Source organism: Camelus bactrianus, chromosome 5 (assembly GCF_048773025.1).
Source record: "Camelus bactrianus isolate YW-2024 breed Bactrian camel chromosome 5, ASM4877302v1, whole genome shotgun sequence".
In the NCBI taxonomy this organism is placed as follows: domain Eukaryota; kingdom Metazoa; phylum Chordata; class Mammalia; order Artiodactyla; family Camelidae; genus Camelus; species Camelus bactrianus.
Window position 1 is genome coordinate 9,609,578 of NC_133543.1, and position 18,995 is coordinate 9,628,572.

At 42.4% G+C, this 18,995-nt stretch overlaps 1 protein-coding gene across 6 annotated transcripts in view; it reads right to left on the bottom strand.

Annotated features, from left to right (window-relative positions):
* The window catches only part of OCA2 (OCA2 melanosomal transmembrane protein), a 278,029-nt gene that overhangs the window by 115,624 nt on the left and 143,410 nt on the right, over positions 1–18,995 (bottom strand). For 5 of the 6 annotated variants that reach the window (XM_074363383.1, XM_074363382.1, XM_074363381.1 and 2 more), the window contains 3 exons: positions 12,202–12,261; positions 11,469–11,573; positions 5,300–5,393 (listed from right to left, as the gene is read on the bottom strand). In XM_074363383.1, the coding sequence (XP_074219484.1) occupies positions 5,300–5,393; positions 11,469–11,573; positions 12,202–12,261 (259 nt within the window). The remainder of the gene's footprint in view (positions 1–5,299; positions 5,394–11,468; positions 11,574–12,201; positions 12,262–18,995) is intronic. The other variant, XM_074363384.1, reaches the window with a different exon arrangement.

Genomic DNA, 18,995 nt, shown 5'->3' on the forward strand with positions numbered 1-18,995 from the left:
GCACCAGCAGACATTGCTGCCACACACCCGAGATGATGGGTGGTGACCTAGAATCTCTCATCTCCAGTGGACAGCCCCCGGGGAGGAGGACACAGCCAGCCCTTTCCCAGTGGGCGTGCCCTAGCGCCACAGCCAGCCCTTTCCCAGTGGGCGTGCCCTAGCGCCGGCTGCCTCACAGCGCAGCCTGGGGCCGGATCTGGGGCAGAGGAGCTGGAGGAGCCCTGCCACAGGGGCGGCCTCGGTCCCGGGCGGCAGCACGACCATGTCAGTTCCTGCAGCCAAAACACCCCGCTGCCCCCAGCGACAGTCTGGCACTAGGTCTGGGACATACACAATGGAGAAAGGGGTGAGACCCTGAGCTGCTTCTGGGCAGAACCGTGGATGTCGAACAGGTGGCACGTAGGTTCACCGTGACCACGCAGGCCTCCTTGCTTCGGTGCTCACCTCCTTGAGGACAGAGCACACACTTAAGGGTAACAAGGCCTTATTGAACCCAACCCTCATAGCCACTACTCCAAACTGAGGAGCAGGCCCTGCCCCCCAACAGGGCGGTGACAGCCAGTGGCGGCCCAGTACAGCACAGGGCCTGGTCACCCCCACACCAATCACAAGCCCTATCAAGGGGATAAGAACCAGCAAACTCTGTGGAAAGATGAGGCAAGCATCCATACCAAAAACAGGCCTCGCACCAAAAATATTGGACTTCTAGGGTCTACAGAGGGATACACCCACATTTGCAAATACTGACAGGTATGTATAAAATAGATAAAACAAGTTTATACTGCATAGCGCAGGGAAATATATTCAAGATCTTGTAGTAGCTCACAGTGAAAGAGAATATGAAAATGAATATATGTATATTTATGTATGACTGAAGAATTGTGCTGCACACCAGAAATTGATACACTGTAAACTGACTATAACTCAGAAAAAAAAAAAAACCGCTTCAAGACCACAATAGAGAACTGTTTCACCTAAATTCATGGAGACAGAAAAAGTTAAGTTAAAATGAAAATGCAGATGATCTCCCAATTGGAAGAGGAAGAGAAATTACCCTGGAAAAATGAATAATGAAACAGAGATAATTGTCTACCAGATACTGAGTTCAAAATGTTGGTAATAAAGTGCTAACTGAATTAAGAAAGAGTATTGATTGAAATGTAGGTCACTGTTAACAAGGAAGTAGAAACTATAAAGACTAACTATTCAAAATTAAGTAACTCAGTTGCCAAGATAAAAGCCAAGCTACAGGCAATCAATAGCAGAGTAAATAATGTAGAAGAACAAATCAGTGATCTGGAAGAAAGAATAATGGAAGTCACTCCATCAGAACAGCAGACAGAAAGACAAATTAAAAATATGAAAGAAACGTAAGAGAGTTATGGGGTAATATAAAGTGTGCCAACTTACACATAATAAGGGCTCCGGAAGGAGAGGAAAGAGTAAGGGAATCGAAATGTATCTGAAGAAGTTATGGCTGAAAATGTCCAAACTTAATGAAGGAAACAGATATCCAGGTACAGGGAGTACAGAGAGCTTCACTGCTTGCTTTCATCAGCATGTTTTAATTTTCAACTTCAGTGTGTAATTTGTTGAGTAATTATAAACAGTATTGTATGTTTAATTGTAGTATCCATGTGTTCACTGCTAAAATTGATTTTTAAAATGTCTAGCATATATCCTGTGACCTTGCTGACCTCACAAATTAGTTATATGGTTTTCTGTGGGGTTTTTTTTTTTATAGATTACTTGGGATCTACAAAGACAATCATGTCATCTGTTTGTTTGATACAAATAAATCCAAAGATCCAAATAAATGGAAAGACATACCATGTTCATGCATTGGAAGACTCCACACAGTAAAGATGTCAACTGTCCCCAAATGAATATTTAAGTTTAATGCAATTTCTACCAAAATCATAGTAAGATTTGTTTGGTATATATACAAGAGTATTTTAAAATATACAAATGGAGGATATATCAACATTCCTGGGAACAGTTTTATTTCTTCCTTTCTAATCTGTATACCTTTCATTTCCTTTCCCCTCTGACTGCTCTAGAACTATGGTGAATAAGAGACATGAGAACAAACATCCTCGCCTTGTTCCCAATCTCACGGGACAAACATTCAGCCTTTCAGCAGTGAGGCTGATGTCGGCTGTAGGATTCTGCAGCTGCCCTTTATCAAGGTAATGGGATGTCGGACGTTTTACGCGAGGAACTGCAGAGACTGAAACAGGATATTGACACATACGCGCAGACACATGCACGTGCTGAAAAGGGCGTCCTCACTTGGGCCAGGCTGTCCGCACAGGGCATGAGGCCAATCTGATCTGTTGCTGAGCTGGACCTGGCTTGGGTACCCTTAGAGTTGGATTCAATTTGCCATTAGCTGCAGATGGTCCGAGAGCGGGATGAAGAGTTCTCTGAAACAGAGATACTGAGCACAGGAAGATTCTGGGTCTCTGGCTATCGAGCCAAGTCATCGATTTTCTAACAGGTTTACGACCTGTTGATTGTGGAGGAGTCTCTGTGTTCTGAAGTTCTGTCCTGGCTGTCTGTCCCGCTGACTACATGGGGTCTGCAAAGGCCCAGCATGTCTCCGAAGCTTCATGGCTGCCTCCGCGTCCCCAGCTTCACTGCACACTCAGGACAGACACTGAGAGGTCTCACTCGGCCTCCTGGCACCGTCAGCCAGAGAGGACAGCGCCCGTGTTCTCCTCTCCCTTATGAAGGGCTTATCACTCTCTGGAATTTACTTCCTTTGCATCTTCAGCATTCTGATGGCTTTTGAAAATTGTAATTTTGTAGCTCATGTTGTTTGTTCTCCCTTGTGCTGGGAGCAATGGTCTCCTGCAACTTTACATTTCCTCACAGATTCAGAAGTCACCTAAAGCAAACTTTGACCGATGGCAGAGGACAGTGTGGAACTGACAGGCAAACCTCTCTTTCCTCCTCCTCTTCCAAGGCATAATGTCCTATGGGAACCGCCTAGAAAATGTACCACATAACTAAAAACTGGCTTGGATTTCTTTTGAAGCTGTTCCTAGCTCAGTAGTGCACCATGTGTTCGCTTTCTCTCCTTCACCGCCTGACCTCGCTTCCTCCCTCAGTCTTCCTGTCCTAGGCTTGCACATCCCAGTAAAGCTTCAGCTCACAAACTTGCCTCAACTTCTGCTTTCTAGGAAACCCAGGCTAAGGCAGGTTTTTCTGAAGACTTATTTGAATAGTTCTTAGCTCTTAGTAAAAAGAGCAGCCAAAAGATATTGAGATGCGACTAGGAAAGACTTACTTTCAAACTGTTTAGTGAATCACACCAATTTATAGAACAAATGACGTTTCTCAAGCGAAATGAAAACTTCACTTCAAAGTGAAGTGAAACATGCTGTACACCAGAAATTGACACATTATAACTGACTATACTTCAGTTTAAAAAAGTTGATCTTCAAAATGCTAAACCCAGTGGGAATGGGTAGGTACAGTTTAATGGGTATAAAGGTTCAGTTAAGGATGATGAGTAAGTTCTGGAGATGATAGTGGTGATGACGGCATAATATGAATGCACTTGAGGTCACTGTACTGTACATGAGTTTAAAATCGTAAACTCTATACTATGTATATTTTACCACAATTTTTTAAAATGTCAAACTCTGAGTTAATGAGAGAAGATCCTCCAACAGAATAAATGTATAGTTAATAACCAGCAGAATTGAGCATCTGCCATACCAGGAAAAGGTACCACTCAATGACCAGGGCTAGTGGGTTAAAAAGATCCCACAGATTAACACCTTCATTGCTTGTTACAGCTACACTCCTGCTTCCAAAAGGGGCTCAGGTAACAAATGTTTAATCCTAGTTTCGGTTATGTAAATAGTCCATGTTAACTTCTCTCCTTGATAATCCCCTCCACATTTATTCTCCGTGTTCTAGGGGAATCAGAACTAGCCCAGGAGGCTTCTTATCCTTTGCGACCCAGCTCAGAAATTACCTCTCTGGAGAGCCATTCCTGACTTTCCTCCAGTCTCACCAGTGTTCCCTGCGCATTCGGTGCACATGGCCATGAGAGCATCCATTTATGTTCTAATCTTAAGTGATTATCTCCTTACTCGGGAAGACAATGTCAGGGTACAGAAGATGCTCAGCAAGGTTTAATGAACAAAACTCCACACAGAGGACACACTTCCAGATGTCTTTGGATTCTGTTTCCACCACTGATGTTAAATGTGGCTGTGAACACAATTATTGCTTTTCCTGGGGGTGGTCTTAGACGGGAGCCATTTTAACAAGTCCGCACTCAGAACTTGAGGCCTCAGCTGCTGAGTTAGGTGAATTAACTGTCTCCAGAAATCATAGCAACTTCACTGATTGACATTAATCTCTCCCTTTACAAAGATAAGCTACAAAGAAACTTACTGATTTAATAGTCAGAGATCAAACAAAGAACAAAGAAAGCTAGATTATCTAAGCACACCTGGATGTAAAAATAAAACCTTTAAAGGCAGCTCGCAGTGGGGAGGGAAGAAGCTCAGCAGTAGAGCACATGCTTAATTAACATGCATGAGATCCTGGGTTCAAGCACCAGTACCTCCATTAAAAAAGTTTTTTTAATGAAAAAAATTGGTATCTAGTGTGTTTATCTAAGATTCTTCACAACCCTCTTGTGTTCCCAAAGGTTATTAGGCCCCCTTAAGTGAGAAGGACTCTAACGCAGCTCCCTCCAAAGACAATCACATCCAAAGCCGTTGTGTTTATTCACCAGAAGTTAGTCTCTCCTGACAATTTCTCTGGCTAACTTTTCAATGTCTCCCAAAGACAATACACTCCCCTTGTCAAAAAAACCATTTTTTTTTTTTTATCTTTCTTCTTACTCTAGGCTAGAGTCTCTATTTTTTAGCTCACCCATTCATCACTTCACACCACCTCCCCCAAAAGACACTCCTTAAAAAGGGAGTAAGAAAGTGCCCCAGAGGATGGCTTCTGATTCAAAATCTCTTTTGAAGTATAAGCCACCACCGCACGCAGTGTGGGAGCACGTTAACTTGGAGACGTCAAGAATGATCATCCTCTGGCTGTGGGTTTAGAATGTCGGGCAGTTCTGCAGAGCGTGGGAAGTGACAGGCTTTACAGAGCAACTGAGTAGAAATTGTTAGCTGCTCCACTCAAAGGTGAAGATGTGTTTCCACTCAGGAAATCATCTGGACTATTTTTACTCTCTTTCAATTTGACGTGCGATTAGTCATCACTTAAGGCTCACCAGAGTGTCAGGGGGTCCTCCCTCAGGGCATTAGCACCCCCTTACCTCCTAGGCAGGCGCCAAGGGCCAGGGCATACATGAGCGGTGGTGCAGGCAGGCTGACCTCGGGGTCTTGGCTCAAGTTCAGGAGCACAGGAATCTGTGGAGGAAAAGGACACTGACATCATGTCCATGAAAGCCCAGGGGAGCTGCCCATTCTCTGACCAACTTGCAAAATCCAAACCACTTTTTCAGCAGTCCAACTGTATGGAGCATAGGATGCTCAAAGGGAAACCAAAGTGAACTTTGGAAACCACAAGACCTTGAGTCTGAGCCCATCAGTAAGTCTTTGTTTCCAATCACATGACCAACTGGGTCTCACTCTCTTCAGCTGCCCCTGGCTGCTGCTGTGGATCCTAAATGGGGTGAAGTCACATAGAATCTCACATAGTGCCTGGGACCATAAATAAATATCTAACCCACATTTATCAGCCCTGCAGTGGACCAAGTCCTACGCTAACTCCATGCATACATCATGTTATGTAATCCTCAAACATCCTGCAGGTGTGTTTGTTACCCCTCAACTGACAGATGAGGACATGGATGCATGGAGAGACATAGGTCTTGTATGTGGCCAAGCCAGACTTGAACATGGTTCTGATTCCAAACTGCATGCAGGTAAACTGATGCTAAGCCATTTCTCACCACTGCCCTCTGTGTCGTCATCCCACATCTGCTGATGTTTGAGATGCGACAGGCATCAGATTCAACAACTAAGAAGTAGCATTCTCCTAAGTGACGTAAGGCAAAAAGAGAAAGAAGAATACCATACAAGATCACTCATATGCGGAATCTATAAAGAAAGAAAGAAAGAAAGAATAGAAAAGAAAAAGACAGATGAACATAAACACCAAACAGAAACAGACTCACAGACACAGAATACAAACTTGTGGTTGCCAAGGGGGCAAGGGGTGGGAAGGGACAGACTGGGATTTCAAAATGTAGAACAGATAAACAAGATTATACTGCATAAAACAGGGAAATATATACAAGATCTTGTAGTAGCTCATGGTGAAAAAGAATGCGACAATGAATATATGTATGTTCATGTATAACTGAAAAATTGTGCTCTACATTGGAAATTGACACAAAATTGTAAATTGACTATAACTCAATAAAATAAAATAAAATAAAATAAAAAAGTAGTATTCTCTCATAAATCATGACACCATTCAGTGCATCATTCTGACAGAGATAAATTTCACATTGTAGTAATCAATAAAACACCTAGCAGTCATGACGTTTCTGCAAGAAATTTGTGTTCCAAAAACGGGCCCCCTTGTAGCTCCTGTTGCCAATGAGGAACAGAAGAGGCCATAGGTACTGGGCCTGCTTCCAGCATGCTTCCGCCATGTGATCACTGCTAGGCATCTCAGGGCAACCCATGAGAGGTTAAGGAGGGACCCCCTGGACTTGCTGCCTCCAGGCACTTGCCTTGTGTGAACCTCTTTAAAAATCAGGGGGAGGAGGGCTTCAAGAGTAACCCACATGTAAAGGACCATCGCAGATTGCAGACAGAAAGCTAAAAACGATATGGAGTTATGTAAATGACATGTGATGTGATTTCATTTGCTGGACAGAATTAGGAAACAAAGAGCCACACTCTGCTGGACACCAGGTCTCCTGATGTCACAAAAGCTCATTTGGGAAGATTAGATGACACCCCAGCCCTTTATTCCTGCAACAGGACTTCACTTGCGTGCCCTCTGCAGTGGCCCCAGGTGAAACAGACAGATGCACTTCGCCACCATCCACCCCGTTGACTCTGGGCTTGGCCAGTGGCTTGCTTGACCAGTGGAAGGTGGGTGAACTAAACAGAAGCACCCCCACGTTACTGCAAGCCGCTCTGGGGCTGCAGGTTTAGCTGTGACAAGAGTAAGTCCCAGGAAGTACTGCTGCTCCTTGTGTAATAGAAGAGAACAAATCTGACTCCCTATTAAATCTGTTCCTTTGGCTTTAACCACTGTGCCCCGTTTTCTAGGCTTAGTGATAACAAAGTTGCAGAACAGAGAGTAAATAACAGTTGTTTTGTTGGAGGTTTCCCAGGAGCACCATGACCACGTGGACAGCTGCAGGAACAAAGAATTCCTACACCAAGAAGTTTGCAACAACCAACCACACCCCCTCCCCTGTTTCTTTCGTTTCTGTTTTTGTTTTTGTATACAAGGGGCCTGTATTCTGACTGGAGCAGGATGGCTCTCAAAGACATTAGTCTGCCATCCTCTCCGTCTGCTGGCTTTCCGAATAAAGTTGCTATTCCTTGTCCCAACACTTTGTCTCCCGATTTATTGGCTTGTCGTGCAGCGAGCAGAACGAGTTTGGACTCGGTAACACTCCCACAGCTCCCAGTCAACTGCAGATGGAAGAAGAGAAAAGAAGGAGAGGTGGGCAGACATCAAAGTGATTTCCCTAAATGGAAATTTTGTTAAAATGTTGAAATATTTCCACACCAGTTAATCAATGCAAGAGAAATCGGGAAATGACAGGGGGAAAAAAGGGATCAGCAAAGAAAAAGCATAATCAATGCAAAAGCACAATAAAACAGTAGAAATAAACTCAAGCCCCTCAGTCAACACAATACATTTAAACATGCTAAATGATTCTCTTAAAAAAACAGATGGTCTGCTTGGAATTTTAAAAATCTATCTTGCATACGGCTTTTAAAACTAAAAGCCAGCTAAAACGGGATTTCAAAAACAAACTTCAAAAAGACTGAAAATAAAGGATTGGGAAAAGATAAACAAGGCAAGAGGCTCAGAGCAGAATGAAGAGAGATCTTACAAAACCGCCATGCAGAAGAGACGCAGCCTAATCCTCCAGCAGAGTGTCAGCAAAAGTGGGCTCAACTCTGGGTTGAAATGCACAAATCTGTAAAGCGATCTGCTCCAGCAGGACTGACTGATGCGAGTGAGTTTACATGAGGTTCTGACAACACGGTGCCTGTGCTTGTGCCCGTGGGCACGTGCAGAACTCCACTCGCATGCGGGGCAGAGTGGCCGTGTGCTGGGTCAAAGGGCGCTTCGGGGGTGTCTTGAGTATGAAACCCTACAGCCCACATCCCCTGATGACCCCAATTAAATGAGAAAGAAGTGGTGAAAAGACAAGCCCAGTGAAAAGGAGGGAGGAGAGAGCGAGGGATGGTGGCACAGACCTCAGTGCCCACCCAGCTCTGCCCCGCACACGTCCCAGTCCACTGCACTGGGGCAGGGCCACGTGCCCACTTCCCACCCAAGGACCGTGACGGGCCAGTTTGGGTGCCACTTCCAGAATAAGGCAGAAACGTCTACGCTCTCCTCTGACGCACATGCACACCACGCGCCGACGTGGTGAAGTCAGGCGGCAGAGACCGGTGGGCTGCGTGCAGCTGCTGCTTTGGCCTCTCAGGATGTGGTTTTCATCCCCTGTTGACCCACATAAAGCAAGATCCTTCTCTTAGTCCCTTGCATCATGATGTGCCCCAGATTTTTTTTCTTTACTTTTATTTGCTTTTACTTTTTCTGAACTTATTCCCAGGCCGTAAGTTTTTGTCTCTTCAGGGATATCTTTTTCTTCTGTGCAACCTCCTCTTCTGGTGTAGGAACAATCTGCTCTTTTTCAGCGAGGATCATCTCAATGCGGCAGGGAGAGCTAGTGTAAGGGCTGATCCAACCAGGAGCTCTGTAAGTCCTGCGCCGCATCCTGGGAGCTTTGTTTACCTGGATGTGCTCAGTGACCAGAGAATCTACATCTAAGCCCTTAAGTTCAGCATCACTCTTTTCATTTTTGAGCACATGCAGTAAAAATTCAGCACTCTTTTTGGGCCGTTGACCCTGCGTCCAGCCCCACTGTTTGGCCTGGGCGCACCTGCCAACCCCACCAGTGTAACAACAGACTGGCCCATGTTGCTTCTGTAAAGTGACAGCCTTCGGATACTTAGTGGCTTTTCAGATATGTATACCCTTAATGGCCTGGGTAGTCTCATGAGTGTTCTTAAAGTGAACAGGAAGATCTGAATCTCTTGATTGGCATGATTTTATGGGGTTTTCTGGGTCAGGTGAATAGTGAGCCATTTTTAGAGGTGATCTCAGGCCACTTACCAGAAAAGGAAGAACCTGCCCCAGATTTATGAGGGTAGTTCCCTCAGGAGACAGAAGGATGGAATGGTGCTGGGGCTGAGGGAAGGAGCACAGAATGTAAAACCATCTATGATGTTTTATTTCTTAAAACAAAACAAACAAGAAAACCTGAGGCAAAGGGAATAAAATGTTTGATTTTCCTCATTCTGGGTGGTAAGTATAGAGATATTTGTTACACTTTTCCTCTATGATGCCCTTGAGGTATTTTTTAAATTTTTATTTTATTGAGTTATAGTCAGTTTACAATGTTGTGTCAAATTCCAGTGTAGAGCACAATTTTTCAGTTATACATGAGCATACATATATTCATTGTCACGTTCTTTTTCACTGTGAGCTACCACAGATCTTGAATACATTTCCCTGTGCAGTGTAATCTTGTTTATCTATTCTATACATACCTGTCAGTATCTACAAATTTCAAACTCCCAGCCTGTCCCTTCCCACCCTCCTCCCCCCTAGCAAGCACAGGTTTGTATTCTGTGTCTGTGAGTCTGTTTCTGTTTTGTATTTATGTTCATGTGTCTTTTTCTTTTCTTTCTTTCTTTTTATTTTTTTAGATTCCACATATGAGCGATCTCATATGGTATTTTCCTTTCTCTTTCTGGCTTACTTAGAATGACATTCTCCAGGAGCATCCATGTTGCTGCAAATGGCACTATGTTGTCATTTTTTATGGCTGACTACCATTCCATTGAATAAATATACCACATCTTCTTTACCCTGATGTATTTTTTTGATTTAAATTTTAAGTAAATATTACAATTGGGGGAATAAAAATATCAAAACTGCCATTTTTTTTTTTTTTTAAATAGAGGAAACTGAATTTTCAACAACAGGGACCACCTCATTCAGTCCACAAGAGGGTGTGGGTCCTGAAACCTAAAAGCCCCGCAGAAGACAGAGTGTGTATCTGCTGTGAGCTCACGGGGCCCTGAGGGAGCTCAGATGAAGATTTGCTGCTGGAACCCTATGGGCTGCGGTCACACTGGGTTCAGATGCACAGGGTCTTCTCTAGAGTCCATTTCAACTGAGAAAGCGATTCACACACAAGCTGACCTGGCATCCCAGAAGCCCAGGACCCTGCTGTTTTAGCCTGTCTGAGAGGTCTTCTGCCCGTGGCCCTCTGCAGGGCAACAGTAATGATAGTGTCCACTGAGCTGAAACCAGTACATTCAACGACAGCCAGGTGACTTCTCTAACTCTGGATTTCATGCAGAAATAATCACAGCCACAGAATTAACCCAGAATTACCAAATCCAGACCACAGAAGAACAATGGCTAGGAAACTGGAGTGTCAACCCAGCGGGTGCTGTGACTCGGGGCAATGTGTGGTGACACAGAGTCCAAGTCACCCGAAGGTCCTATGGGAGAGGAGTGGCCCAGAAGTTCACAAGAACAAGAAAGAAGACTGCTCTGTCCAGAATCCAGTCGGGAGAGGTGTTCACGCATGCTCAGCACATGGGAGACCTCAGGTGCTGTGACAGGACCCCAGGTTCCTGTTCCCACCTGGGATTCACAATTCTGCCCTCAGCTGAGCAATCCGTGATGTCAGAAGACACAGAAGGAACAAGGGTCAGCAGCCCTGTAAAAGGCCTCTAGCTGGACCTCTGTTCTCAGCTTGGGTCAAGACCACACAGAAAATTCAAAGTCCTACCCAGCCAAGCACCAGAAGCCACACACTCTTCACCGGTACACACGCCAGCTAGAACAGCTTTTGCATTTGTAGGGAATAAGAGATGAACACATTCAGCCAGCCTCTGTCTTTGGCATCTTCCAATTTTCTTTTTTAAAAAAAATGAAAGACTATCTTTTTTGTGAGAGGCAGCAGCTCCCAGTCAGACTGACCCTGAAACAACCAGCCACCCCAAATTCACTGCCCACCACAGCTGTAGGCCCTTCGCTCCCAGCTGCTGTCTGGGCTCCCCTGCAGCTGTCCCCTAGACCTGTGAGTGAGCAAAGGGACAGGACTCGCTCTCTGCTTCCTCTGGAAGGAAGGGTGAGCCCAGGTTGTGTCCAGGTGAAAGCTGGACCCTCGTCACCCGGAGGAGACCAGGACTCACCATGGTAGCGGTGAAGGGGATGTTGTCAATCAGGGACGAAGCAATGGCCGAGACCCAGACCACCAAGATGATGGCAGCTGCGAGGCGCTGATCTTCTGGGACCATCTGGAAGGAGCAGATAAGAGCAGGGCTGTGTATCCTAGCACATTGCTAGATCACACACACTGACAATCTGATGCTAGAACGGGTGAGACTCGGAAGGGACTTGGGGTTCTCGCTCCTTCCTCTTCCACATAAGGCAGACCCAGGTATGCAAACAGGACCAGCCTGGGCTTTCCCAACCCCTACCAGAAGCCTGGGCTAGGGTCTGCAGGTCACTGAGAGGAGCGAATCCCAGCCATGCTCCAGCCAACCAGCTCCTGGGAGGGAGCAGGCAGAGGGGTGGCCCTGTTCCTGATGGGACACCAGGTGACACACTGGTCACACTGACCTCAGCTCCTGCCAGAGCGCCAGGGCTGGGACCTCTGTGCATCACTTACTGAGACTGCTCTCTCCATTGCTCTCCTTCCTAGAAAGGTTCTAACTAAAAGCTAATAGTAAAATTGCAGGCTTTCCCCCAATCATACATTCTTTGAAAAAAATCTCCTTTCATCTCTAGGCGACGCAGGCTGAAACAGGTCCCTTGCTATACTTTTTTACATAATTAATGTGATCTCTTCTTGCCCCAATGTTTTTAAAATAAAAATCAAAGAAACAGTGGCTGGAGCACATTATATCGCAGCATTTAGTGTACCTTTATTAGCAAAGCAGTCTGTTCGCCGACATATTCAATTAAGTGGAGATGTGCCAACGCCTAGAAGAAGGGGTGTAGGAAGAGCATTAGTTCAAAACCAAGAATATATGCACATTTAAAAAAAAACCACATCTTTACAATGAAAATAAGTGAACACAGGTAGGCCCAGGCTCTCATTTCTTATAAAAGATCTGAGTCAAACACACAGTCTATAAATACTTTGCTATCATATACACACATTGAAGATTCGTGGAGAAGACAGTAGCAGAGGCAGGAGCTTCTCATTAATTTATGTGAACGTCCATATTAAATGTACATTTGAATGGAAGGCCATCTCTTTATTTTAAGATCGGTGTCTAGGAGAACTCTTCCCCGGTACACAGCAAAATCCCTCTCCATGTAGAATGTCTTTCAAATAAGTTGCATTTCAAGTTTCTTTTTAAGGTGAAACTTCACAGAGTTTAAGAAAAATAAAAATGAAATGTAAATGGTGCACTCTGGGCCCACAGGAAAAGAAAGGAAGGAAGGAAGGAAGAGGGGGGAGGTAAGAGAGAGAAAGAAAGGGAAAATGTATGGTTTTTATAACTTCCAAAGAAAGGAAGGGAAGGTCTATTTAACTGAAGCATGCAACTATTTTCATAATACTAGACAGATTTAGAAAATCGTGTCCAGGGAAAGACAGGAAAGAAGGTAAGACGGAGGAGATAAAAGTGCAGGAGCTGTTCTGCTCAGGAGATGCTCTGCCGTCCACGACGGATCCTGGGCAGGAAGCACCAACAGGGAACCAGACGTGGGGGTGACGTAGCTGCCGAGCACCTCTCAGCGGTGGCCTTTTCGCTGTGATGTCATCTTGCTGATGACTGTAAATACTGGAAACATCAGCCTGACTATGTTTAAGCGTAAGCTTACAACTTCCCCAGAGCTATTTGTTAGCTTTCATTTAAAACCTATGGCGCCCACACGCTGGGTCTTCAATCACAGTTACCAATCAAGGTTGCTATTAAATCAACTGAATCATAAATATAAATCTATTTAGAGCAGTTTCTCAATCTCAGCACTGCAGACGGAACTGGATCATTCTTTGTTTGGGGAGCTGTCTGGTGCATTGTGGAATGTCCAGCAGCATCCCTGGCCTCTACACACCAGATGCCAGTGGCATCTCCCTTTAACCCAGTGTGACAACCAAAATGTCTCCAGACAGTGCCAGTATCACTACAAAATCACTGTAAATCAGTGTTAAGAATCACTGATTTATAGTAATCCAAATTTTACTACAATAAAAATTTTTAATTTGCAAAAAACATTGAATGTAAGGCAAAAATTGTTATATATTTTGTTATATATATTATATGTATTTTTTGTTATATATATTGATTGAAAGAAAAGTCAGAGGTCTAAACAAGATCAAAACTTTTTGCTAGATATCAAATAGAGATGGCTATACATGTGAGTATATTTACACACACACACACACACATTCATACAAACATACACACACAGTATTCTGTGCACACTTTGTGTGCCTAAAGATAACTATTTATTTATAGACTTAGTGTCATATAATTACCCCAAAAATCATGGTCTGTGGCATTCAGTGTAAGACAAAATGAAAGAAAATCTTCAAAATACTGGGACATTGCATCTACTAACTCAGTTCAAAAAAGCTGACCTCATAATTGGAAAAAAAGCCAAAATATGAGGAAAATGCAAATAGCTAGTAAGCCCTCCTTTATAAAATGGCAAGTGAAGTAACTATGCAACACCTAATTCAGTCAAGCCTCAAGTTGTAAACATACAATATATATTTTACACTTGAGCAAACTACAATGTATGTATAGTTGAGGATTATGCACATTACTTGTCTCCTCCTCAGTTTATACAGTGAAAAGATGATTGTGTAACATGATGTAACTCACAGTATGAAACACCATTATCCTCTTGCAGGGGCAGGTTTCAAAACGCTGCTATGGCTGATCTGACATCCCTGCCCCACTGAAATTAGGCAAATGCAATAAATCAGTGCTACTAGTCCTTCCAAAAAGATGGACTAGGAGGTCTTAAGGTCCCTTCTGCAGACAAATAAACAGATCCTGGATAGAATACACTTTAAGGGCATTACTGGATTAGCAAGACATTGTAATGTTTTCCAAGGAATCCTCCTTCTCATGTAAAAGGTTTCCTGCAGCTGGGAGCTACAGACTTGGGTGCAAAGAAAGGTGGAACTGCCTTGAACTTGATGACAACCAAGCAGTGAAGTCAGAGCACTGAGGTGTGAGTGGCAGTAAGGTTGGAAGCTGAAGCAAGTACACTCACACTGAGCCTTGAAACAGGCTGAAAAAATTATCCCCTGGTATGCAGCAGAAGCAGTTACAGGCAGTTTCTGGAAGAACACACTTCAAATGTAGCCTCTCAAGGGTCCCACAGGTTAAAATCAAGTAACAAAATTATAATCTAGCATCATCAAGAATACAAGAAGTGGGGAGGGTACAGTTCAGTGGTAGAGTATGTGCTTAGCATGCACGAGGTCTTGGGTTCAATCTCCAGTACCTCCATTAAAATAAGTACATAAATAAACCTAATTACGCCCCCCAAAATAAAAAATAATAATACTTTCAAAATTAAAAAAAAAAAGAACACAAGAAGACAAGCAACATGAATGAGGGCACAAACAACCAAAACAGATTAGACACACCCCCAAACATGCAGGAATGAGAATCCGCAGGTCCAGGATATAGTAGAGGAATTTTGTTTGAAGAAATTAGAGTTGAAGAGTGTAAAACTAACAATTAACACTGACCCTTGATGAGTTAAGGATGTTAAGTTGTCATCTCTAGAGTAAACCACTAAAAGAGGATATAACTGCCAAAAATCAAGAAATCGAATTTTACATAATCCTCAATCAACTCAAATAAAGGAAGAAAAAAGATTGAAAATAAAAATATACAAGGTCAGACAAAAAGATGGCAGATTTAAACCCAAATGTATCAGTAATGTCATCAGATTTAAATAGAATAAATATATTACTAAAAAGATGAAGATTGTCATACTGGACTAAAAATTTGAATTTTATGCCCAAATACACACTTATTTGCAAAAGACACATCTAAAACATAAGGTGAGAAAATCTGAAAGTTAAAGGATAGAAAAATAAATGAAAGTTTTCTAACTTTCTGTTCCTCATTAAGAGTTAACAATTCTAAATTTATATATGCCCAATAACACAGTCTCAAAATAAATAAGCATAAATAGAACCACAAGGACAATAAGACACATCCACAACCATTTTGAGAAATTGGCTAATTAAGAAAAAATAAACATGATTCAAGAAATCACAATAAAAATTAAAAATAAGCCAGAATGAGTAAAAAATAAATACAATCAAAATACATATCCAAACTTGCAGGATATAGCTAAATCTATGCCAAATGGAAATTTAAATACCATATTGGAAAAAATAAAGCATGAAAATCAAAAAGCTAAGCATCCATTTTCAGAAGTTAAAGAAAAACAAATTTAACCCGAAGGATAAAAAGAAGAAAATAATACTTGTAAGAGCAGAAAATAATAAAATAGAAAACAAACATTCAATTGAGGGAAAGGAATGACAAAATTTACATGCTAATGGAGAATAATAAATAGGAAGAAAGAGGATGATAGAATAAAAGTCACAAGTCCCCAGTTTAGCAATGAAAAGGAGAACTTCACTAAAGAGATTACTAAACTGATAAAGGAGTGAAAATACAAAATAGTAAAATCCACCGTAGCACTCTTTTCATTTTCCATACATATATCCAGTTGATCCAGCATCATTTGTTGAAAACATGTTCCTTTCCCTATTGAATTGCTTTGGCACTTTCACTTAAAATCAGTTGATCACAAATGACATTTGTCCAAGATGGCAGCGTGGGAAGACCCTGAGCTCACCCCTCCCACTAGCACACCGATATGACCAACTCCGCACAGAGCAACTATCTATGAGAGCAACCTGAAGACTAATAGCAAATATTTCCTACAACTAAAGATATAAAGAAGGAACCATGAGACAGGTAGAAGGGTACAGTAAAGACCCACACCCCTGGATGGGCAACTCAAAAGCTGGGGGACAATCACAATTAGAGAGGTTGTCCCCAAGACACAAGGGATCTGAGCCTGACAGTGGGCTCCCCAGCCCAGGACTCCCATACCGGAAAGACAAGCTCCCAAATTATCTGGCATTGAAGTCCAGTGGGGCTTGCATTTAGGGGAGCCAAAGGGCTGTAGCAAAGAGACACTCCAATCTTAAAAGGCACACACAAAATCTGACATATTCTGAGTCCCACTGAAGAGGCAGTGATTTGAAAGGATCCTGGGTCAGACCCACTTACTGATCTGAGAGAACTTCCTGGAGAGGCAGGAGGCAATGGGAACTCCCCATGGGGACACGATGCTGGCAGCAGCCATTCTTGGGTACTTGTTCTACCATGAGGACACTGGTGATGGCAGCTACCACTTGGAGTTCTCTTTCTAGTCTGTTAGTGCCAGGGGCTTACTCACCCACTAGCAGGCAGGCACCAGCTCCAGGCCCCACTGGCCCTGCAGCCAGCTGCACTAGGACATGGCCCTGCCCACCAGTGGGCCAGAACTAGCCCCAGGGCCCCCTGGACCAAGCCCAATCCACCAGTGGACCAGCAGCCACCTCACAAGGCAGGACCTGGTAGCCAACCAGCCAGAAGTCAGTCCCACCTACCAGCATGCCCGCAGTAGTTGGCCTCATCAGAACAGAAGGGCCCACACAGCCTACACTGGGGTACCCTTAGAGCATATAGCTCTAGTGACCAGAGGGGAGTATGCTGCAGGGCACCATAGGATGTCTCCTACATAAGGTGCTTCTCTAAGATCAGGAAATGTAACTGACCTACTTAATACATAGAAATTAACAGAGAATTAGGCAACATGAGAAGACATAAGAATTTTTTAAATAAAGAGATAAGATAAAACCTCAGAATAACTAAGTGAAGCAAAGATAAACTATCTACCTAATAAAGAGTTCAAGGTAATGTTCATAAAGATAATAAAATAAATGAGAAGACTGAACACACTGGGAAGTTTAACAAAGAGAAAATATAAAGAACAACAGAGCCAAAGGAAAAAAAAAATGAAATAAAAAAAAAAAACACTAGAAGGAATAAACAGTAGATTAAATGATACAAAGAAACATCAGTGAACTAGAAGTCAGAGTAGTATAAATCACAAGCTGAATGGAAAAAAGAAAAAAAGAATTTAAAAAAAATGACAGTTTAAGAGATAGTTTAACCATACTAACATTTGCATTACAAGGGTCCCAGAAGGAGAAGAAAGAGAGAAAGGGCCAGAGAACATATTTGAAGACATATAGTTGAAAACTTTCCTAACCAGGGATAAGAAACCAGGTCCAGGAATCACAGAGAGTATCAAACAAGATCAACCCAAAGAGATCCACACCAAGATACACTGTAATTAAAATGGCAAAAGTTAAAGAGAGAATCTTAGAAGCAGCAAGGGTAAAGCAGCTAGGTACATACAATGGGACTCCTATAGGAATATCAGTTGACTTTTTAGCAGAAACCCTGCAGGCAAGAAGCAAGTGACACAATACATTCAAAGTGATGAAAGGAAAAAACCAACAACCAGGAATATTCTACCCAGCAAATATATCATTCGTATGGGAAGGAGTTTATAGACAAGCAAAAGGTAAAAGAGTTCAGTACCACTAAACTGACTTTACGGGAAATGTTAAAGGCACTATTATAAGTGGAAAAGAAAAGACCCCAACTAGAAATATAAAAATTATGAAAGGAAAAACCTCATTGGAGATGGTAAACAGACAGTAAAGGTAGTAGATCAACTACTTACAAAGCTGGCGCAAAAGATAAAAGACAAAAGTAGTGAAATCACCCATATCCACAGTAAGTCACTAAGGGGTACACAAGACCAAAGCTGTAAAACACATGGTCAAAGATATAAAACATGAGTGAGGAGGAGTAAAACTACAAGTCTGCTAGAATGTGTTCAAACTGAAGAGATCATCAACTTAAATAATCATAAAGATGACATTTATGATATATATGTATGTTATTCTACATGAAACTTATGGTAACCACAAGCCAAAACCCTACAATAGATACATACAAAAAAAAAAAAAGAGAGAGAAAGAAAGGAATCCAAACATAAAACTAAACATAGTTATCAAATCACAAGGAAATAGAGCAAAAGAGCAAAAGAAAAGAAAGGAACAAAAAGAACTACAAAAACAACCAGAAAACAATTAACAAAATGGCAATAAGCACAAATCTATCAGTAATTACTTTAAATGTAACTGGACTAAATATCCAAGCAAAAGACACAGAGTGGCTGAATGGATTAAAAAAAAAAAACCAATAACACAAGACCCATTTATATGCTGTCTCCAAGAGACTCACTACATATGTAAAGACACACACAGACTGAAAATGAGAGGATGGAAAAAGATATTCCATGAAAATAGAAATGAAAAAGTAACAATACTTGTATTAGACAAAATGGACTTTAAAACAAAGACTGTAGCAAGAGACAATGACGGACATTATGTAATGATCAAGGAATCAATCCAAGAAGATACAACAATTTTAAATATATCTGCACTCAACACAGAAGCACCTAAATATATCAAACAAATATTAATAGACACAAAGGAAGAAATTAACAGTAACACAATAATAGTAGGACATTTTAACACCCCACTTACATCAGTGGACAGATCACCCAGACAGAAAATCAATCAGGAAACACTGGTCTTA